This window comes from Hyaena hyaena, unplaced genomic scaffold (assembly GCF_003009895.1).
Source record: "Hyaena hyaena isolate Hyena2069 unplaced genomic scaffold, ASM300989v1 scaffold_33, whole genome shotgun sequence".
Taxonomy (NCBI): Eukaryota; Metazoa; Chordata; class Mammalia; order Carnivora; family Hyaenidae; genus Hyaena; species Hyaena hyaena.
This window is the reverse complement of record NW_024080666.1, coordinates 3,725,911-3,749,499: the sequence shown is the minus strand read 5'-3', so window position 1 is coordinate 3,749,499 and position 23,589 is coordinate 3,725,911. Positions and strand designations below refer to the sequence as shown.

At 39.3% G+C, this 23,589-nt stretch overlaps 1 protein-coding gene across 4 annotated transcripts in view; it reads right to left on the bottom strand.

Moving 5' to 3' along the window:
- The window catches only part of PIAS2 (protein inhibitor of activated STAT 2), a 93,616-nt gene that overhangs the window by 26,935 nt on the left and 43,092 nt on the right, over nucleotides 1–23,589 (bottom strand). For all 4 annotated transcript variants that reach the window (XM_039228921.1, XM_039228922.1, XM_039228923.1 and 1 more), the window contains exons 4-8: nucleotides 17,197–17,247; nucleotides 16,983–17,073; nucleotides 6,239–6,373; nucleotides 3,815–3,920; nucleotides 2,151–2,224 (exon numbers count right to left, since the gene is read on the bottom strand). In XM_039228921.1, coding sequence (XP_039084852.1) covers nucleotides 2,151–2,224; nucleotides 3,815–3,920; nucleotides 6,239–6,373; nucleotides 16,983–17,073; nucleotides 17,197–17,247 — 457 coding nt within the window. The remainder of the gene's footprint in view (nucleotides 1–2,150; nucleotides 2,225–3,814; nucleotides 3,921–6,238; nucleotides 6,374–16,982; nucleotides 17,074–17,196; nucleotides 17,248–23,589) is intronic.

The window sequence follows — 23,589 nt, the reverse complement described above, 5'->3', positions numbered from 1 at the left end:
TCTCTCAAAAATAAACATTTTAAAAAATGAAAAAAAAAGTACTAATAAGACAGAAAATGGCATCATGCAACTGTTAGAACTCCTCAGGTAAGTTGTACAGAAGCACTTTCCTCCTGACCGAACATTCTGTTACTAAAACATAAAAGTAACAGGAGGCACCTGGGTGGCTCAATCAGTTAAGCATCTGACTCCTGATATCCACTGAGGTCATGATCTCACAGTCTCTGAGTTCAAGCCCTGCACTGGGCTCTGTGCTGACAGTGCACTGCCTATTTGGGACTTTCTCTCTCCTCTTTCAAAATAAACAAACATTTTTTTTTAATGCTGCAGACAAATTATAAAGAAAACAGTAAAGGTAACATGAAGTCCCTTCCTATACAGTGATTATGCCTAGAATATGGCCAGCAATTAACATCTGCTCAATATACTAGAGTTAAACCATAAAAAAAAAAACTGTCAATATTCAACTGTTTTTGACCAATAAAATGAAAATTTCCTGTGTTTCAATTTAGTATCAATTTTAAGAAAAGAGGGAGGAAAAGGGTAATGTGAAGACACTCAAAAGAACTCACACCTCAAGGTCTGCACACAGCCCGGGTCCAGACACAAGCCCTACACAAGCCCTACAGGGCCCCTGCCTCCCCCTCGGAGCAGAAGCTGTGTTTCCTCCTCTCCTGGGACTGGACACTTTCTCTCTCGGTCTAATAACCATGGCTTTCGAATGTCTAAGCAATCCCAATTTCATGCAATTCTAATCCTTTTCAATAAAGCTAAGTCAGTTCAAGCTAATGATAATAAAAAAAATAAATTCAGAAAGATATCTATAAACACTTTCCAGGGGGATAGAGAGGTAGACTTATAAGCAGGATATTAATATTTTAGCCCAATTTGGTATTGTGGCATACTGTTATGATAACTGGAACAATGTCAGAAGACCAAAATTTTTATCCTTGTTCTGCTACTAAATGTGATTTGGATTAGCCAACCTTTTTTAGTCTGTTTTCTCATTTGCAAAATGGGAACAACTCCTCCATACAGTTTTGCTAAGACAGTTAAGTTAAGGAGCATATGATAGAAACTCAACAAATTATTCCCTTCTCCCTCCCTCTCTATGACACTATTCTCTCTCCATGTAAAATACTGTACATTTCTCACAATGGTGGCTGGTCACAAGTTGCCCCCAAAACTACACTGATTCTAGGACTTTTCTCATAAAGTTTCTCGCATCTGGAAAGGGTCCCCTCCAATAGTACTGATTTTAAAGAAGCTGTCATTCACTATTCCTTAACTCTCCCATCTCCCTGGTACTCTATTAGCAAGATTACATGAGGTAAGTTCCAGTTAGCATTATCTTGCAAACTAGACTATTCCTATCAAGTCCTCAGTATATTCTCCCAAAATTAGCTCATTACCAAGCACACAGGAGAATCTGAGTGTTCCTGACTGATTTCTACCCCATAGTCTCTATGTAAAGAGATATAAAAATTATTGTGCAACTGGGGCACCTGGGTGGCTCAGTTGGTTGAACGTCTGACTCCTGGCTCAGGTTTTGGCTCAGGTCATGATCCCAGGGTCGTGGGATCGAGTCTCATGTCAGGCTCTGCATTGGGCATGGAGCCTGCTTAAAATTCTCCCTCCCTCTCCCTCTCTCTCCCCTCTGTGCCTCCCCCACTCATGTGTGTGCTAAAAAAAAATTATTGTGCAACTCTGAAGCATATTATAGATTAAGAATCTCACACATACTAACTCATTAAACCAGAACCATCAATTAGCATTTATTAGGTACTAGTAATTTTAATGCTATTTTCCATTACCATTTATATTCTGATAAAAGGAACCAATTCTCTACCTATGTTTACTATTAGCTGTGGCTGGTCTAAAGAAAAGGCTCTGACAGATTATTCCGAAATTACTAAAGCCCTCTGCCCTCTCTGATACAGTATCTTAGGTTTCTTCCTATTTAGTCATGGCCTGAAGAATATCTGCATTCTTAAGAATTACAATGTTTAATCATTAAAATTTCTGAGTGGAAAAACAACAAAAGTTCAGAATTCTATCATAATCTATCAGTCATCCCATACTTACTTTTTAGGAAAATTGGTAATTTATAAAAAGTGAAACCCCCCAAAATGTCTTGCTGCCTTACTTACGGGGCACATCAAGGATACCCGGAGGCTAGTTGTAGCAATTTCACTGTCAGGATCTGCAGTAAGTTTTTCTTTAACTTTAAAAGGAAAGAAAAAAATTAAAAATTTTTTTCAATGAGCTGTGATAATAATGAACAGAATTATAGAAATATATCTCAAAGTTTCCCAAACATTTTGAATAGGTAAAGCAACTACAAAATCAAAACATAAACCCCCTGAAACATTAAGGATTAACATACTGAACACACAAACGTACTTCCAGTATCAGATTTAAGCATTATAAACTTGCAAACTCTAAAATCACCTGTTTAATTGAATTTTTAAATTTCTTTTTAAAAGTCAAATTGCAGGTAAGGAAGAGTTTCAAAAACAGAAAGCTGCTTAAGGCTTCAGAACAATCCAATGGTTAGGAAAGGAACCTGGAAACCAGCAGGGCTCTGGGCTTTAATGCTTTCCTCACACACATGCATAACTGTTTATTAGGGAGGAGTTTGTAAACAGAAGGGGCACAATATTCTTATACTTCCTTTGACAACTGAAAACTACAATGGATGTGGTAATGTCTCTACAATTTTATTGACCAGGTGATGTATATACAAGGTACTGTACATACAAGCTAACTAATGCACATGCGGCCTTTAAGTGCATAATTCTCAACACCATCCTAAGAATACTATGAAATGGAGGCTGCGGAATTGGAGCAGGGCAAGAAGAACTAGGGGAGAGCTTCCCTGGCTTTCCACTCAAGGCAGGAAGATCTATACTGTGCCGTTTCAGGAGATGAGAATGGTTTATGTACAAGAAACGCAACACCATTTCAAGAGCCCTACTTGGCTTCCTCGTCAGTCTGTAGACCCTCTTCTTTCTGGTTCATTCAGTTGGTATGAAAGGTAATTTGGGGGAAAATATTCTCATTCCCAGAAAAATGTCTTGTTCAATTGAATTAAGTTACTGAACTGAATTATTTACAGTTTGGGTTAGACTTTTTTCTCTAGATTATACAAAACAAAACATCTGAGAAGGCAATACTGCTGACAGATATCAACACTGTTCTGCAAAAAGAGCTTCTTATTTAGAAGTTTTTTAAATGTACATTCTATTGCACACTGGAGGTTCTAAAGAACTGCATTTCTATTCGCAAGTCAATGTATGCATCAAAATTACCATCAATCTGACGTTTACCTAAATAAGTTTTCATTAATAACCCCAAAACTGGACTAGTTGGGATTTTTTTTTTTTTTGGTATTTTATTTATTTCTGAGAGAGAGAGAGAACATGAGCAGCGGAGGGGCAGAGAGAGGGAGACACAGAATCTGAAACAGGCTCCAGGCTCTTGAGCTGTCAGCAAAGAGCCCGACGCGGGGCTCGAACCCATGATCGCAAGATCATGACCCGAGCCGAAGCGGGACACTCAACCGACTAAGCCACCCAGACGCCCCGGACTAGTTGGGATTTTAAAATTGATCCATTGGGAATGATTTCTAAGAGAGCGGTTTTTCATTTTATAGGGTTCTGTTCTTAGAATACTTTTAGCTCAAAATTCATTTTAGGTTTCTAATAATTTTTCCCAATTATTCCCGTGTTGATGTATATGTGAGACTTGCTCTTTTTTTTTCCCCCTCCCCATTAAAGCATCTCATATGCTCTGTCTTATAAATATTACTTACTTAGTGCTCTGGAATGATCAGGGTTTCTAATACCTTTCATTTTTAATCTCTGTAATAACATGGCTGATGTGAGCTGTCGTACAAGATATACAGACATGGAGTAATTCTACAAAGAAACATAATCTGTATTAAAGACGAGAGATAATAGCGTATTTACATAAAATACTTATCTAAGGATTCTGGTTTCTAAAAATAACATTCAAGATAACTTTCAGAGAAAGATCAATGACTGGGAAGGGAGCAAAATCAACTCAGTTATTTTAAGGAAGATTAAAAACTCAATCACATTAAAGGTATTTCTCAATCACTTTTCCCTTTAAAACATCCATGTGAAAGATAACATATACCAGTAATTTTCAAACTGTGTTTCTAATTTAGCAAAACTGCTATCCTAGGGGCAATGATGATATGAATTAGAATGTACCCTCTCACGCCCACTTTTAACTAAAACTGCTCTGTTTTTACGTATTGGAACTGTCAGAATATGTACGCTGAAAAATGGGTTCCACCGCACAAAAAAAGTTCAAACACCAGAGATCTCAATTATACTTAAAATCCAGAGTTTCAAAGTTCTAATTCTGGAAGAAGAGACCACTTCATACATGGCCTCGAACAAATCTTCAAATGAAGCCAATATTGGCTTTCTTCTAAGAAAAACTCTGACAAATTAACTCCTGTTCCCAAATGCACATTAGGGAAGAGACAGCTACTATAGCAAATAAGACACATGGAGAAATGATAAAAATAAAAAAGTCAAGGTCAGAAAATAACAGCATCCAATCCCATACCTTTAGGATCTGGCACAAAGGAACCTTCATTAGCTATTTATAGAGCTATGAAGAGTTAAAATATAATTTTACCTACCTGCTAAAAATCTATTTACTATTTCACTACAAATATTCATTCAATGGATTCTACAATAAATGAAATACTTTTAATAGTTACCAAGACAAGTATTTTAAGTATTATTTTAATGTCCTGCAACAGTCCTTTTAAATATCTGAATACCCAATACAGTGTGCAGGTTTTAAGCCAATCAATCATTTTAATTACAAGGAAAGAATATTATTCCCATTATGTGGCAAAAAATCCTTCCAGGTCTTCAATGTCTACAATCATTTACTCAAAAATCTGCAAATTAATGATTATTTCAAAAAGATATACTCTTCTATTCAAATTCTTCTCATAAGCTTTAAAGTATTATTACTTGCTCATTTAACAATATCCCTTGCATTTTCATATTAACACTCATTCTCAAGATTTTACTTATTCATTAATCAGGCCTCCAGAAATTAAGCAACTTCGCAAAAATCAAACAATGGCCAACCTGGGACTAAGCCAACATTTTCTGAACCCTTAGCCAATGCTCCACTACACTACACATTCAGTTTGTGCAAATGAAAAATATTAGGAATCAGTGCCATATGATAATAAAGACAACTTACAGTAAAAATTCAAAAATGAGAGCTCAAGAAAACAATCATTAAAGAGACAGTAGTTTTTTATATTTTATATTATTTTATATTATAGTATTATATTATTATAATTATTACATATTATATGTTTTATATTATAGTCCAAATATTAATACAAAATATTCTGTGTCCAGCTATGCAACTGCCTTGATGACACACCACAAAATTCCTGCTAAAAAAAATAGGACTCAATGTTTCCATCCATAAAATAGGCATATTACCCTTTATCTCTATAAAATAGCTAGATTAAAGTTGATGTTCAGAAATTAACTGAACTCTCTTTTGCCGTTCTATTATTTCCAAATATAAGCAAACAGTTGTGAAACAGAAATCCCACACTGTATTAGTATCCCATAAATGATATAACGCATTTGAGACTAAGAATTAGTAGAAAGCCAGGTTCAAACATAAAGGTATTGAAAAAATAATGTATTTTCATATGAGATTCCCATATTCTCTCAAGTAAGCTGTTCATGTAAAGCCTGGAACGGATTACTTCCAACCACAACAGGCGCACATTTAAACATATTCCTCAAAGCCTGATAAAGCTTCAATCCTCTTCATAAATACATAGCACCACCCAAAGTTTCCAGTTCCTTAGAACGCCACTTAAACACATAAACACAACCGGGATTAAACAATTTCCTCAAGACATACTTAATTCTTAAGGAATTAAGAAATTCTTAAGACGTACTTAATTCTTAAGGAATTAAGAAATACTTAAGAATTATATTCATTTCTTTTCCAAGAAAATAAAGAGATGGCATTCAGAAAATCTTAAACTGTTTAGCCTTAAGAATCTCTACATCTCTACCCCGAACTGAAAATGACGGCTCCTTGGAGGTTACAATCAGAAACCTGACAAGCTAGACCTAGTAGCGTGAGCTAAAAAAAAACAAATCAGCTTCTAGTGAGATCACTTTCATGCTACCCAGGAGACAGTCTTTACCTTTCCGATTTCTGATGCCCACGAAATGGAAATCTGGTTTGGCACAGCTGAAGATAACCTAACTAAAGATGTAATATTCAAAGGGCGTCCAGGGCGCTTCTGTTCAATCCCATTTTTAGGTGGTGGTGCATAGCCCTAGAACCATAAGAAAGAAAAATAATTTTATATTCTCTGTAGGGGATCAAAATTTTCTCCAAGATAGATACAGATATGCCTAATTTCAGTTATACTAAGTTATCCTTATTTTTTCCTGGAAATCAGAGTCCTCAACCTAAAGTCATCAACTCAAGAGAGAAAATGATCTTCTTAAAAACATATTTTGGGGCACCTGGGTGGTTGAGTCAGCTGAGTGTCCAACTTCGGCTCAGGTCCTAATCTCATGGTTCAAGAAAGAGTTCGAGCCCCGTGTCTGGCTCTGTGCTGACGGCGCAGAGCCTAGAGCCTGCTATGGATTCTGTGTCTCCCCCTACTTTCTCTCTGCCCCTCACCCATCTGCACTCTGTCTCTCTCAAAAATAAACATTAAAAAAATTTTAAACGTTATATTTTACAAGTTGAGAAAAGTACAAAAAACATCCCTGTTCCACCATTAAAATTAAAGATGCTAACTAACATCATGCCATATTGGCTATGAATCTTTTTCCTTTTTATAAACGATAAAGGTGCACTTCTTGGAATTGATTCATCTTAGGAGCTCCCATTCAAAATGCATTTAAAAGGGGGGCACCTGGGGGGGCTGAGTCAGTTAAGACTCCAACTCCTGGTTTTGGCTCAGGTCATGATCTCACAGTTCCTGAGTTCAAGCCCCACATGAGGCTCTGTGCTGACAGTGCAGAGCCTGCTTAGGATTCTCTTTCTCCCTCTCTCTCTGCTCCCTCCCTGCTCGTTCACTCTGTCTCTCTCAAAATAGATAAACTTTTAAAAAATGGATTCAAATACTGGGGATGGGAAAGAAGGAAAACAAAGTCTGGGAATTAAAGAACAAATTAATGCAAAAATAAACTATTGAGACTACATTAAAATAAAAAGCTTCCCAAGAGTAAAAGAAACAACAAAATTTAAAGACAACCTACTGAATGAATGGTAGTTGCAAACGATATATCCAATAAAGGGTTAGGAGAACTTAAACAACTCAATACTAAAAAACCTCCAAAGAATCCAATTAAAACCTGGGCAGAAGACATGACCAGATATTTCTCCAAAGACGACATACACATGGCCAACAGACACATGAAAAGGTGTTCAGTATCACTCATCATCAGGGAAATGCCAGTCAAAAGCACAATGAGGTATCAACTCACACCTGTCAAAAATGGCTAAAATCAAAAACACAAGAAACAACAAGTGTCGGTGAGAATGTGGGGGAAAAAGGAACCCTCAAGCAAACTGTTGGTCAGAATGTAAACGGGTGCAGCCACTAGGGAAAACAGTATGAAGGTTCCTCCAAAACTGAAAAAATAAAACTAGGTATTTACCCAAAGAATACAACAACACTAATTCAAAAAGATATATTCACCCCTACATTTAATGCAGCACTGTTTATAATAGCCAAATTGTGGAAACAGCCCAAATGTCCATCAAGAGATGAATGGATGGATAAAGAAGAGGTGGCATATACGTACAATGGAGTATTATTCTTCCATAAAAAAAAGAAACTTTTGCCATTTGCAACCACATGGATGGAGCTAGAAAATACAGGGCCAAGTGAAATTAAGTCAGAGAAAGACAAATACCATCTGATTTCACTCGTATGTATGTGGAATTTAAGAAACAAAACAAATGAAGGACAAAAGAAAAACAGATCAAGGAACAGATTCCTATCTATACAGAACAAACTGATGGCCACCGGGTGGGTGTGGAGGCTGGGTGACATTAAGTGATGCTCATAAGGAGCAGTGAGCAATGTATAAAACTGTTGAATCACTGTATTATACACCTGAAACAAATGTAACACTGTATGTTAACTACACAGGAGTTAAAATTTTAAAACTTAAGAAAATTAAACAATATGTATATGTATACATATGGGGATGTATATGTATATACATAGGGAATATGTATATATTTATGGGGAAAAAAGAACCAATTAAGAAATTTCAAAGGAATTACTAGTCTTATGAATAAAAAAGGCTCTCCACTGCCTTCTCTGCAAGTAGAAAAGAAATTGTCATCTTTGAAACCAGATCATGTTCACAAAGAATAATCATAGTTTCAACTGGCATTAAACTAGCTTGATGGCTGTAATACTAGAATTTATGCTTTATTCTACTTTTTCTAGTTATGAAGTATGTTTTAAATAGCATCTGTACTCATTTTTGATTCACATTACATCCAATTCTCAACTACCACAGGAGTTTTCAGTTTGTAATTTTCAAAGTAAAATAATATATTTTTTAGAAAATTAAAATTTCTGAGGCCCCTGGGTGGCTCAGTCGGTTAAGCGTTTGACTCTTGATTTCAGCTCAGGTCATGATCCCAGGGTTGTGAGATGCATGCTCAGTGTGGAGCCTGCTTAAGATTCTCCCTCTCCTTCTCTCTTTGCCCTTCCCCAACTCACATGAGACTGTATGCATGCACTCCCTAAAAAAATATTAAAATTTCTTAGTTGTGAAAACACCTACATATTAAAAAGCAAATACCATATCTTAGTATGTAATTTAACTGCATACTGATGTAACTTAGCTATGTACCACTGAAAAAGAAAAAACACTAAGTTAATGACACACTCTAGCGTATCACTACTTACAATACTTACTGCATGTATCACAAAGAAATACAAACAAAATGAACTGGCTAACATATTCCTTTTAAATATACAAAACAGTCTTCTGAAGGACTCTTCACTCAGTCATCAATGCATATGTTTCATAGTATCTCCCAATATACCACCAAGAGCCTGGAGATAAAAGTGTTCCTTAAAACTATATTCGACTCCACTAGCATCTCAGATTTCCTTGCAGGTCACTGATACCCTTAAATTAACTACATGTGTTAATGCTGATACAGTCTGGATCTTTTGAGAATGTACTCATCAAAGCTTTTCAGACAACCAGGACTCATGAACCTTCCTTAAAACGTTTGTAAACCATTTACTGGCTAAAAAAACAAAGAAAGACAGCCAACCAGTCATGCCACAGGAATAACATCCAGACTGCAAGTAGAGGCAATGACAATACAGGACAAGTGCCCCCTGGTCATCAGCAATTGCAAGTACCTCTGGATTCTGGTGATGTTGAAAATATGCACGTTAGAAACAATGAAATACAGTACTGGTGGGATATGTGCTATCACAATTAGGGAACACCCTTCACTGCCTCGCGGGAGGTAGGACAGTAATTATTAAGTGGGAATTCACCTAACTTGTAATCTACAACTTGCAACAAGACTCTGAAAATCATTTAAAACAGTCTGAGCAGGGGAGAAGAAAGACAAAGAGAATGACTTAGTGGCCATTTATACTAAGGAAAAGAAAAATGGTGCGTGTGTGCCTGTGTACATGTATGTAGGAAGGTTGTGCCCATCTAAAGTTGTTCAAGTGAAATAGAACAAACAAAAAAAATTCACTCTCTTATGAAGACTCTAGGAATTGGTTCAATGAGCAAACAGCATAAGGAATATCAACATCAAGATCCAGGTAATTCTGAACGAAATCTTTGTTTTGTCTGCTTCTGACCTGAAAGTGAATTTGGTCTTTTGGTATGTCCACTGGTAGGTTAACCAAATAAAACAATGGTACAGTCTGCCAAGATGATAAAAACAACTCCTGAACTAGCTAAACAGTGAACTCTGCAAACTGGAATTTGAGACACCAAGAAAGTTTTAAGTGAGCTGGACAGAAGGAGAGAGCAATGAGAGCGGGGAGAATATGAGACCTTACAAGTAAGGTGGTCTGCAAATGCAAAATCAATTACGGTACTAGTCTTAGCCCCCTAAGTATTTTAAATCTATTCTCCACCCCACCTGACTAGTCTGATTTCACTGGTAGTTCTGAGTTCTCTGTGAACTTCTATTCTCCTCAGGCCTTAGTTACTCCACCCATCAATTACCCGGTTACTGAGAACAGGTTACATAACTGCAATTTTCTAAAATATAAATGTGTAGCTTTCATATATTTCTAATAATCTTCCATAGCTAAATCAAAAATAAAATTAAGTTCTTTCGACAGGGGACCTCTGGAGCAAGTTTAAAAGCTTTCTTAAAAAAGGCTGCCGGAGAGCCAGTACAAGTCTATTCGTGTCAACCTAACATTCCAATAAAAGGCAGATTCAAAAACATTTCTGTGCTGTGCTGTATGACATCCTACCTGACTTATAATTGGGACAAAAGTTGGCAGCACTGATCCTTTACCATTCCCCCGTATTTTTTAAATTAAAGCAATTTTTTTAAATGTTTACCTATGAGAGAGACAGAGAGAGAGAGAGAGAGTGAGCAAGGGAGGGACAGAGAGAGGGAGACACAGAATATGAAGCAGGCTCCAGGCTCTGAGCCATCAGCAACACACTGACGTCACTGAGTTGAGATCATGACCTGAGCCGAAGTTGGACGCTCAACTGACTAAGCCACCCAGGCACTCCTCACCCCACATTTTCTAATTACTACTACTACCACTACCTTAAAACTACCAACAAAGATTTACTTTATTACTACATTACAAAAAGTGTCAAGGGGCACCTGGGTGGCTCAGTTGCTTGAGCATCCAACTCTTGGTTTCAGCTCAGGTCATGACCTCATGGTTTCATGAGTTGGAGCCCTAACAGTGGATAGCCTGCTTGGGATTCCGTCTCCCTCTCTCTCGCTCTGTCCCTCCCTCTCTTGCACTGTCTCTGTCTCGCTCAAAATAAATTTAAAAACTTTAAAAATAATTGTTTTCAAGCATACACAAAAGTAGAGGTAACAGTTAAGTACCCAGCAACCAGCTTTTTTTTTCTTTTATAGTTTATTGTCAAGTTGGTTTCCATATAACACCCAGTGCTCATCCCCACAAGTGCCCTCCTCCATGCCCATCACCTCCCTTCTCCTCCCCCACCCCCATCAGCCCTCAGTTTGTTCTCAGCATTCAAGAGTCTCTCATGGTTTGCCTCCCTCCCTCTCCCCAACTACTTTTCCCCTTTTCCTCCCCCATGGTCCTCTGTTAGGTTCCTCCTAATCAAACTATACGTGCAAATGTATGGTATCTGTCCTTCTCTGCCTGACATTTCGGTCAGTATAACACCCTCAAGTTCCATCCATGTTGCTACACATGGCCAGATTTCATTCTTTCTCATTGCCATGTAGTATTCCATTGTATAGATAAACCCCATCTTCCTGATCCATTCGTCAGTTGATGGACACTTAGGCTCTTTCCATGTTTTGGTTACTGTTGAGAGTGCTGCTATGAACATGGGGGTACATGTGCCCCTATGCATCAGCACTCCTGTGTCTCTTGGGCAAATTCCTAGCAGTGCTATTGCTGGGTCATAGAGGAGTTCTAGTGTTAATTTTTTGAGGAACCCCCCACACTGTTTTCCAGAGGGGCTGCACCAGTTTACATTCCCACCAACAGTGTAGGAGAGTGCCCATTTCTCCACATCCTCACCAGCATCTAGAGTCTTGTGATTTGTTCATTTTAGCCACTCTGACTGGCATGAGGTGGTATCTCAGTGTGGTTTTGATCTGCATTTCCCTGATGATGAGGGATGCTGAGCATCGTTTCTTTTGTCTGTTGGCCATCTGGATGTCCTCTTTGGAGAAGTGTCTGTTCCTGTCTTCTGCCCATTTCTTCACTGGATTATTTGTTTTTCGGGTGTGGAGTTTGGTGAGTTCCTTATAGATTTTGGATACTAGCCCTTTATTCGATATGTCATTTGCAACTATCTTTTCCCATTCTGTCCCTAGCAACCAGCTTTAATAATTATCAATATGTTGCCAATCCTGCTTCCTTTGCCTCTGGCTCCACCCCCAGTCCACCCAAAAATACACACTCCACACACATACACATTTCTTCTAGCCACGCCACTTGAACACTCTTTTATATGCATCTTTAATAACATCTTTTTAAAAAAACATTCCAACTTCACAAAATTAACTTCAATTCTTAAAAACTACCTTATATCCAGTCTATACTCAAATTTCCCAACTGCCTCAAATGTCTTTTTTTTTTAATGTTTTCTTTATTTCTGAGAGAGAGAGACAGACAGTGTGAGCAGGGGAGGGTCAGAGAGAGAGGGAGACACAGAATCTGAAGCAGGCTCCAGGCTCTGAGCTAGCTGTCAGCACAGAGCCTGACGCAGGGCTCGAACCCACGAACAGTGAGATCATGACCTGAGCCGAAGTTGGACGCTTAACCGACTGAGCCACCCAGGCACCCCAAATGTATTTTTTTTATTATTGAAAATTCCAAACATACAAAAATAGAGAAAAAAGTATAGTGAATTCCTGCATACCCACCACTCAATTCAATAATTTAATACTCCCATCCCAGATTATTTTAAAGCAAATCCCAGCCATATCATTCTATCCGTCTACAGTCTGGTATACAAGATGTCCTTTCACAGTCTGATTCAGAATCCAAACCTCAGCAGAGTCTGAATCCAAACTGATTCAGAATCCAAGCCTCACACTATGCTTAGCTATCTTTAAAGTCTCCTTTATTTACATGTGCGTGTGGGTGTGTGTGTACATACACTAAAGAATCATTTTTATTCTCCCCTACCCTCACTTCTTCTTTTCCAAGGTCATTTTCTGTTGGAGATACCAGGGCTTTTGACGTGAAAAATGACCTTACCTTCTAAATGAGGCAGATTGCTTCCTCATGGTATAAAGTTCTGTTGCTCTATCTCCCGTACACGTTTTAAGCTGATAATTAGCTAAGCAGACTTGATTACATTCAGATTCGAATCAGATTCAGACACAAAACTTCATAGGGAGTGTTACATACTTTCCATTTCACCACATCATGAAGCACATAATGCATCTGACCCATTTTCAGTGATGTCAAGATTGATAAGGAATTCAGCTCATATCAACCTAATCCCTCCACAGTAGCATTCCCCATCAAGCTTTGACCTACTGGTTTTAGCATCCATTGATGGTTACGTATATCGATTACATAATTACAGGTTTGAAAAGAACAGTTTTCCAATGCATTATTCCCTTTGCTTATATTAATTTTTTTCCTTAAAAAACTTGACCATGTCAATATTTGGTTACTCTGAAATCAATGACTCTCTGCTTTTATCAATTTCTAGAATACTGAATTGGTGCAACTCCAGCAGTTTATTTCAGCATAATTATAAACTCGATCATACATGCAATGGCTTTGAGTCCCCTGTAGTTATTATTTTTTGGATGCCAACATTATTCCATCTCAGGCCAAAGAATCTCTTCAAATTGGGGGGCAGAGGTATATGTTTAAAAGAAGAAAATGCTGACTTTTCCTCAGTCCAGATTTACTGTGAGGCAGACCATCTGCATGACCAATACATACAGGAAAGAAAATATAGATCAGAAAAAAGAAATCCATGAACACAGAAATAGAATATATTAGGATAAGAGGCCAGCTAACACTGAGAAGAATTTTGACTGCACCAAGAGGAAATATTTGATTTTTGCCAGCTGAATCGTAGCACACATTCTCTCCATTCTACAAAACCTTTCCAAGTAATACATCCCACTGTCGACCCACTTCTACTACCCCCAACCTTACAGCTCTGCAGAATTACAGAAATTTCTCAAAATCCGTTTAAAAAGAAAAGTAATTCAGCCTCTTACAGTAACTCTCAGCAACAAGGAGGATCTTTCCATCCTCCCTTCTGTCCTTAAAAACATAAAATGTTCTCATCTTGCTGTCTGTCAGTCTGGGAGTCAAAGATAGGAGAAGGGATACTCTCAGAGACCACTCCACTTGTGTCTGTCTGTCCAAGCTGCGCTTGTCATTCTGCACGTCCTGCTATGAGCTGCTTATCGCTGTCCTTGTATCAAGGTAATCTAGAAAATCAATGCATGAAGGTGTCTCCTAAAACTTGTTATCCTGACGTGGGTAAAACTGCACGGAAACTGCTTTCATCACTATTTGACCCTTAAGAATCTAGGGACACACTGCTATTATCAAGGTAATACCCCTTCTCATTCAGTTGTCTCTTTGTATACACAGTATCATGGTTCCAGAATGACTGGATAATGCAATAAGGTCTACACAGAGGGACTTGTTCCAGGACACAAATTCAAATACATTGATAGTTCTCATGGGAAATTCCATGACTATGCCAAGCTTATTCCTCTAGGATTCGCTATGCAATAAACCAGGATCATGGGCAAAGACCACATGTCAAACTTCTTTGCGACCTGTCAATGTTTCTTACAAGTGAGACAAAGTCCCTGAGGATCTTCATGGTAAGTGAAGAGCTCAATATATTAATTCCCGAGTTTCCTCTTCTGAGGCTGCAGCAGTATACTCAGCATGATTTTCATAAATCTGCTTCATGCTAGTAAAGGCTCCCTATTTCATTACCACAATCAATAGCAATTGTGGATCAAGAGATGGTCTGAGGAGTTTTCTATCAGTTGCATATAAATTTATGTCAGCCGTTCACAGAAGTTCACAAGGCTGAAAAGCCTCTCTGGGAAAGGCTGGCATTTGATTTCAGGGATGGCCCTAGCAGGGTCAAAAAATCCCCCTTCCCATCCCCAAGTCCCCATTGCTTTCAGTTTTTGAAATCTGTTTTTGCCTCTGTCCTAACGCTCCACTTCTTCACCTCCCTCACAAGTACTCCTGGAGTCAGTGCAGGGCCCTCGCTCCAGAGGGGAGGGCCAGACTCCTCACACAGTAACTGATTTGTTCACAAACAGTGAACATAGAAGTACTGTAGGGTGAGTTGGTGCTTTGGGAAAGAAACCAGCGGTAACTGAGTAACAATGTACCAGAGAAAGTACTCCACTGCCTAACTTCTTCTCTCTCAAAAGGACTGAAAGAGTGACAAATTCAGAGATATTCAGAGTTCCATAGTGGTGCTGCAGAGCTCATGGACGAGGACATCATCACAAAGCATAATACTGCTCCATTTGGAGTATTTTGTCGAACTGGTGTGTATACCCATCATATTTTCTGCAGCAAAGCCAGAGTTTACATAGAACCTCACACATTTCAGATAGCCCGTATCATTGCCATGGTCATATACTGGACAGGTTTTCAAGGTAGGTCTACAGACACCAAAAATGATCTTCACCGTTAGATCTTTCTTCAGGGGTGATGAGAGAGTTAAAGAGCAATGAAATTCAAGGGTGAAAGAAATGTTAACCCATCCCGAACAAAGAAAATTGGGTATAAACAGCCATGGAAAGTATGCACAAGGCGTTCCACAATCTGTGATTTTCCCAGGATTCCTCTGTCACACATCTGGCCACCCACTGGCATCCCTGAGCCACAAGTAAAACTGCTTCTTTCCTCAGTTCAGATCTTTGTATGATCGATCCAGATAAAAGACAGCTCCAAGAATCTACTGTGGCTGACTGCCCAAAACCTCAGAAGCAAAATGTCCCACCTGGGTTTTGAACATGCATGAGGCCTTGTAAGCATTCCTCCTGCCCACATCTACTCAGCCTCTGCAATTTCCCCTTTCATCCCCAAAGGACAAGCTCAATGATCTCAGCCCCACAGTTATTTTTCAAAAGGAGTCTGGCAGCAACAGTGCAGTGGTACTCAAGCTCTCTTCGGTACTTCTCAGGCCTCTAAATCCACAGGCTGTGAGGAGACAGATGGGACTCCTAACCACCAAGTCAGATCTCTGAGTACAAGGATCAGCTTTGGTCACAGGCCGTCTTCACTGTGGGGGCACAAATACACTCCTCTGGCTCTGGTAGAGCCCAGGGTCCTGGACCATGTTGTCTGGCCTGCTTAGCTATTCATGGGTGCTGCTTATATATTTATTCCAGAGCCAAGTCTCATGTGCTCAGCAGGGACGCTACACAGCTCCCCCACCTCCTTCTCTATAGTCATAATGGTGTCTGCTTTGCAGGAATGGCGACTTAGCACAACTGGTGGAATCAGTGTTCTCACAGCACATCCACAGTTAAGTACACCTCCACTTTGTAGTGCCTGACAAACAGGCCATGCTCTCCTACTTTTCTGATTATGGCTTTACTAAACAGCTGCACTGATTCACTGGCTTATTCAAAGCCTCAGTGAAGACAGATACACAATCAAGTTCAACAATTACATGTTATTTTTAGATGTGACTAACAGGATTTAAAGAGTCTACAGTTATCTATGAGCCCAGAAACAGGCTGTTCCCACTATGTGCGTGTGTGCGTGCATGTGTCCCAAGTGCCTACACCCATATACTGTTTCACTGCTTAGACAACAGATTGTCAATCAAATACCAGCACATCCATTCCCCAAAGCGCAAGCCTGGAACCCTTGGTCTCCATACCCAGTCGCTCTCAGCAGCCTCTGCCTTTCACCACCTCCTCAGTGGAGCAGGCCCAGCCCAGACAACTACCACACCACACTGCCCTGTGATGCCATTAGGTATGGTCCTAAGAGCCATAGCAGCTTCGCTGCTTCCTGGCACAAGACATTGTGGGCTCACCTTTTCCATCTCCCCTAGACCTGGAATCAGCCATTTCTCCAAGGAGTCATGAACCCTCTAGTAGAAAACAGTATTAACCTGGATAGTAAAACTGTTCAATGGTGCTCAGCTGTCACTGATTCTATGCCTTGTATTTAGACTAAACTTACATGCAAGCCTGGCAATAAAAAGGAAACTTACAGGCAAAGGAAACAGCTTCCCATTTACTTTTATACATAGACTATTGGGATAGTTGTCTTCTTGAGGGCAACTTGTCTCTGCCAGGCAAAGTCTGCATTAAGAAAAAAAAAATTATTCTTAAAGAGTGTACCCAAATATGTTTACATATTCCCAAGTTCAGGATTATATGCACATAGTTAGCAAGTATAAAATTAACAGAAAACTTTAAACTTACCTCAGCTGAACCTGGACTGTATAATCTCTCCTACCACCTGGCAAAAAATCCCTGTTGGAAAGAGAAAGAAACTGGGTTAAGAAGGTAAGACAAGAATTCACAGGAACATTCTCACCAGAAAAAAAGCGTTATTAGTATTTTTATTCTTATCCCTGAAGATGAACAATATCCCACCAACAGCACAAGCCTTAATCAAAACACTGTTATGATGACAACCACCATTCACTTAACATTTGGTCATGCCCTTACAGCAATTTTAAGGTATTTTCAATTCACAGGAACTTTTCAAGATGCAGTGTTTATTTCAACAGGCAACCAATCCAGTTAACATGAGGAGGAGCACCCTCAGTTCTAGAAGAGTTTAAAAAGTTAATGTTTGCTTATAATGGTTCTTAACCCTGGTTGACCATTATAATTATGTGACTTTTTAAAATATAAAGACTTGGGGCGCCTGGGTGGCTTAGTCGGTTAAGCGTCCGACTTTCGCTTGGGTCATGATCTCGCGGTTCGTGGGTTCGAGCCCCGCGTCGGGCTCTGTGCTGACTGCCAGCTCAGAGCCTGGAGCCTGTTTCAGAGTCTGTGACTCCTTCTCTCTCTGACCCTCCCCTGCTCACGCTGTCTCTCTCTCTCTCCTAGAAATAAATAAAAATAAAAAATTAAAAAATTAAAAAAAAATAAATAAAATATAAAGACCGATTCACCAGATGGTCTACTGGTCTGCAATACAGACCAAGCCTTAGTTTTCTACAGCAGGTGATTCTTATCTAGAACCAAAACGAAGAACATGTTCCTAGAGCCTTAGCCTCTCTGTACCACAGCAACTTTATAATTAAGCATCCAATTAAGGACACAGAAACTCTTAGAATTTCTAGAAGACAACCTAGTGGAGTCCCATATAAAATGTTTTTGGCACTGAACCTTCCAAAGCCTTGCCACCCACTGCAGCCCACAACACAGCAGTGCTGTGACTGTTCAGGGGAGCTTGTCGGAAATGCAGCACCCCAGGCCCACTACAGACCTATAGACCTACAAAATTAGAACCTGTACTTTCCTATGACCCCACGTGATGTGAATGCACGTTATACTGTCAGAAGTAAATTCTGGGACTCTGTCAGAGAGAAGAATACTAGAAATGAGTCCCTTGTTGAGAAGGCATTCAGCCCTCACCCTGCTCCAACTGGGTCAGTCTTCTGCTTCACTATGTTCGTTGGAAGGCAGTAGAGCACAACAATGACCAGCTTGAGCTCTATGGTCCCAAACTGTGACCTTGGGCAAATTACTCACCTGTCTCCCACTGTTTCTCCCTCTGGGAAGACTGCTGCACCTACCTCATGGAGGAGCTGTGCTGAGTAAATGTGTTAACAGCACATGCCAAGTGCCTGGCCGGAGAAAGTGCCCAACAAGTGTGAGCGGCCAGCTGCTACCGTTATTAACTCTGCTAGCGTGCTCCCTTGCCAAGAGCCTCCACTCTTCTCAAATGTCTATTCAGAACCTCCCCATATCCTAGACAACACTGACCTCTTGTGAGTAACCCGTATCATTCCACTCATGAAAACCGAGAAACATTTCACAGTCTGGGTGCTGGTTCAACCAGTAGGTAGTAGGTAACAGATACACATGACTAAAATAAAATGTGGTAAAGGTTCCACTAAATTTTGAAAAACAAGTGCTACAGAAAAGACAGAAGTTTAACTCTGACTTAAATGTTCAAGGCAGGGGGGCGTATGGGTGGCTCAGTCGGTTTAACGTCCGACTTCAGCTCAAGTCATGATCTTACAGCCTGCGAGTTCAAGCCCCGTGTCAGGCTCTGTGCTAACAGCTCAGAGCCTGGAGCCAGCTTCGGATTCTGTGTCTCCTTCTCTCTCAGCAACTTCCCCGCTTGCTCTCTCTTGCTCTTGCTCTCTCTCTCAAAAATAAACATTAAGAAAAAACTTAGGGGGTTCGTGATTGGCTCAGTCAGTTAAGCAACATCAGTTCAGGTCATAATCTCATGGTTTGTGAGTTAGAGCCCCACAATGGGCTCTGTGCAGACAATTCAGAGCCTGGAGCCTGCTTCAGATTCTGTGTCTCCCTCTTTCTCTCTGCCCCTCCTGGCGTTTGCTCACTCGCGTTCTCTCTCTTTCTCCCCCCAAAATAAATAAACATTAAAAAAAAATTTTTTTTAAAGTTCAAGGCAGGGGGGCCTGGGTGGCTCAGTTGGATAAGTGGCTGACTCTTGATTTGGGCTCAGGTCATGACCTCACAGTTTGTGAGTTCAATCCCCATGTTGGGCTCTGCACTGATATGTGGAGCCTGCTTGAGATTCTCTCTCCCCCTCTCTCTGCCCCTCCTCTGCTCATCATGCTCTCTCTCTCAAACATTTTAAAAAAAATTTTTTTTAAGTTCAAAGCAGTTATCACAATTAACAATTAGTCCAATAAAACTAGAAAATCAGGTTTGCACAACAGTGGCTCTGCCTACTTCTATTCAGACAGACTTCCATCAGTGACAGTGGCCTCACCATTGCAGTGATTCTCAGCAAAAACAAAAACAAAAACGGGGGGGGGGGGGATGGTGAAGACCAACCAGATATATATAACAAAATCTTGCTGGGGGGGGAAACAGTTTGAAAAAAGAGAAATGGCAAAAGACAGAACTAGAAGGATAAATGGGTGAATGATATAAAGGGCTTTAAATAGCTTGTTTAAGGATTTATACTTTATTCCAGTAAGGGAAATTAACATAAACTGGGAAGTGCAATGTGCTATATATCTTCACAAAATGATGAGTAATAACTAAGCATCTTCTGACATTCAGTTTCTACCAGTCACTGTTCTAGGAACTTTCACATGCTCACCCCATTCACCAGATATAAAGCAGGCATTACTATATGCCAGGTACTGTGACAGACTCTGAGAATATGAAAATGAGTAAGATGTTGCTTTCATCAAGTTTGTAAAATTCAAGTACTCAAATAAACGCAAAGTGGCTTTAATAGGAAATATGTACAAAGTACAATGAGAGACAGAGTGTGGGTTGGGGGAAATCTAGAAAGGCATCACAGAAGAGCTAAGCTTTGAATTGGGCCTAAGATATACCCCAGAATAGGGAGGAAGAGGATATGCAAAGGGACAGAGCTGTGACAGCCCAGTCCAAGTATAAGCTGCCGGGGAGATGTGAGGATACAGATGATGAGCAGAACAAGAAGTTGAAGACAATTGCCAGCCAATGGAGTGTGAACTTTACAAAGTGTCACTCCAGGATTTTTAAGCAAAAGAGAGAAAAACTGAATGGGCTTTAGAAAGATCACAGGGTCAGCTGGGAGAGTCAGGGGACCACTGCAACTATAGAGGCCAAGATGAGGGCTTGAAAAGTATTTAAATACAAACATCACTGAGTGATATTTAGGCATAAACACTGACGGGATTCAATGACTGACTGGATACAGGAAGGATGAGGGAAGGGGAGCATCTAGGCTGGGCCCCAGTTTTGGAATGGTGCCACTGGACTGATGCTGCTGTTACTCACCAGATTAAGAGGTAAAGCAAATTCTGGCATTCAATGCCCCCAACCACTGAGTAAGGTAATGATTACTTTTTTTTTTTTTTTTAACACACTGAGTAAATAAGATTCAACAGGCTTTAGTAACTAATGTGAAAAAGAGTAAGGATGACAGAAATGACATCACCGAACACAGAATGTTAGGACAAAGTAACTGCCGAAGCAAAGAGCCATCAGAGAATGCTGAACTGGTGGACAAAAATCTGATGAAAAACAGAGTATGTGCCTTGTCTCAAAGTATCTCCCTCAAGATAATTACTACTAAAAAAGGAAACACCAGCAACTTAGTTTTTCCAACTTAGATTTTAGTGCCAAAATCTAGTAAAGAGTACCTTACCCTAGTGATGGAGGTTAACAACACCAAAAATAAGATATAGCAATTTTATGCAGCCCAATATGACACATTAAGAAGGGCATATAACCGGAGGTATTCTTGCCAAAAATGCACAATCACATGACAAAAAATCAGACAAACCCAAATTGAAAAATATTCTACAAAATACCTGGCCAGTACACTTTAAAAGTATCAAAAGTTATGAAAAACAAGGAAAAACTAAGAAACTATCACAGACTGAAAGAGACTAAAAGGATATAAACAATGAAATGTAATTTGGGATCTTGGATTGGATCTAGGAAAAGAAGTCCATTAGCAGAAAAACTGGTGAAATCTGAATAATATTTATAGTTAACAGTATTATACCAACATTAATTTTTTGGCTGTGATAACTATTCTCATGGTTATGCAAGATCCTACTATTAAGAAAAGCCAGGTAAAGAGTGTATCTATTCTCATAATTTTTCTATCAATCTATAACTACTTCAAAGTATAAAATTTTTTTAAAGTCTTGGGAGACAAAGTAGTCAAAAGTAATTACATGGGTCGTGTTTAAATTCTGAAACCACTGAGAAATTTGAATAGGAGCTGGCCATTGTTTTATATTAAAGGATTATTCATTTTACTGTGATTAGATAAAGAATGGATTTGAGGGGCGCCTGGGTGGCTTAGTCGGTTGAGCGTCCGACTTTTGCTTAGGTCATGATCTCACGGTTCATGGGTTCAAGCCCCGCGTCGGGCTCTGTGCTGACTGCCAGCTCAGAGCCTGGAGCCTGTTTCAGTCTGTGACTCCCTCTCTCTCTGACCCTCCCCTGCTCACGCTGTCTCTCTCTCTCTCCTAGAAATAAATAAAACATTAAAAAAAAAAAGAATGGATTTGAAATGTGTCCTGGGGTATTTCTAGCTGAAATTATATGATGCTTGTGATCTGCTTTAAAATATTTCAGGAAAAACAGGTGTAGGGGTGTCCACATACAGATTGTCAAAATGTTGATAATCACTGAAGTTGTTTAATGGGTACCCAACTTTCACTTCCATTTATTAAGAAGAAGGAGATACTGTATTATTTAATTATACAACTCAGAAAACGTTGGGTTTTGTCTATACATGTCTATAGGCAATCTACCTTTTTTTCCTCTGGAAGGAGGATTACAAATAGTTTTATTTTTTTTTTTAAGTTTTTATACATGACATACATTAAGATAAGATTTACCATGTTAACCATAAAGTGTATAAATCTGTGGCATTAAGTATACTCACACTGTTGTGCAACCACCACCACTATCCATCTCCAGGACATGATCCAAATTTTTAATTGAGATTATTTAAATTTTAGTCATTCATTTTTTGACTACTTAATAAATTCACATAGTTCAAAGTTCAGAAAGATACAGAATGAATATAAGGTGAAAAGAGTATCCCAACTCTGGCCCTAGCCATCGAATTCCCCTGTCCAGAGGCAGTTGATCATACTTGTCCAGACATATTTTAGTCACTTAAGCAAACTACACACATACACACACACCCCTACACACCTTTTTAGGGCAACTGGTTGTATATTATTCACATTTTGATGCCTTGTTTTGTTTACTTGAAATGTATCTTTAAATCTGTATCTTTAAATCTACTTACTCTAGGGGCACTTGGGTGACTCGGCCAGCTAAGTATTTGACTTTTGACTCAAGTCATGAATCATGATCTCACGGTTGGGGAGTTCAAGCCCCACATCAGGTTCTGTGCTGACAGCGTGGAGCCTGCTTGGGACTGACTCTCTCCCTCTCTCAATCTCTCTCTCTCTCTCTCTCTCTCTCCCCCTCCCTCCCTCCCAGTCTCTCTGACTCTCCCCAATGGCAATCTCTTTCTCAAAATAAATAAATAACCATTAAAAAAAAAACTACTGACTCTAGGGGTGCCTGGGTGGTTCAGTTGGTTGAGCGCCTGACTCTTGATTTCCGCTCAGGTCATGATCTCACAGTTTGGGAATTCAAGCCCTGCAGCAGGCTCTGTGTTGACAATATGGAGCCTGCTTGGGATTCTTTCTCTCCCTCTCTCTCTGCCCCTCCCCGACTCGTGCATGCTTTCTCTCAAAACAAATTTTTAAAAATTTAAAATATAATTTTAATAATATAAACATAATTTTAAAAGTTTTAGTGTATTTATTTGTTAGTTGGCTTATTACTATCCCCAAGATTTAAAGTATTTCTATTGTACAAAAACTCACTGCAGTGTCTTACCCTTGGTGAGAATGAACCATTTTATTTCTTTGATAAGTTTCTCCATGTTTTCTGAAACTACTATTTGGATATTGGATCTTTTGGACTAATCCTTACACTGTCTTTTTTTTTTTTTTTTTAATCTTAGTTTTTAACACTCTTCCCCCTTTGTGGAAAAGGCGGTCTATTTAACACAATACTCTTTGAGAGTTCAAACTTTACAGGGTCAGAACATACAATCATTTTGAGATTCTGACAACAGCACTCTCTCTATATATATACTGATAAAGGTGACATGATTAAGGA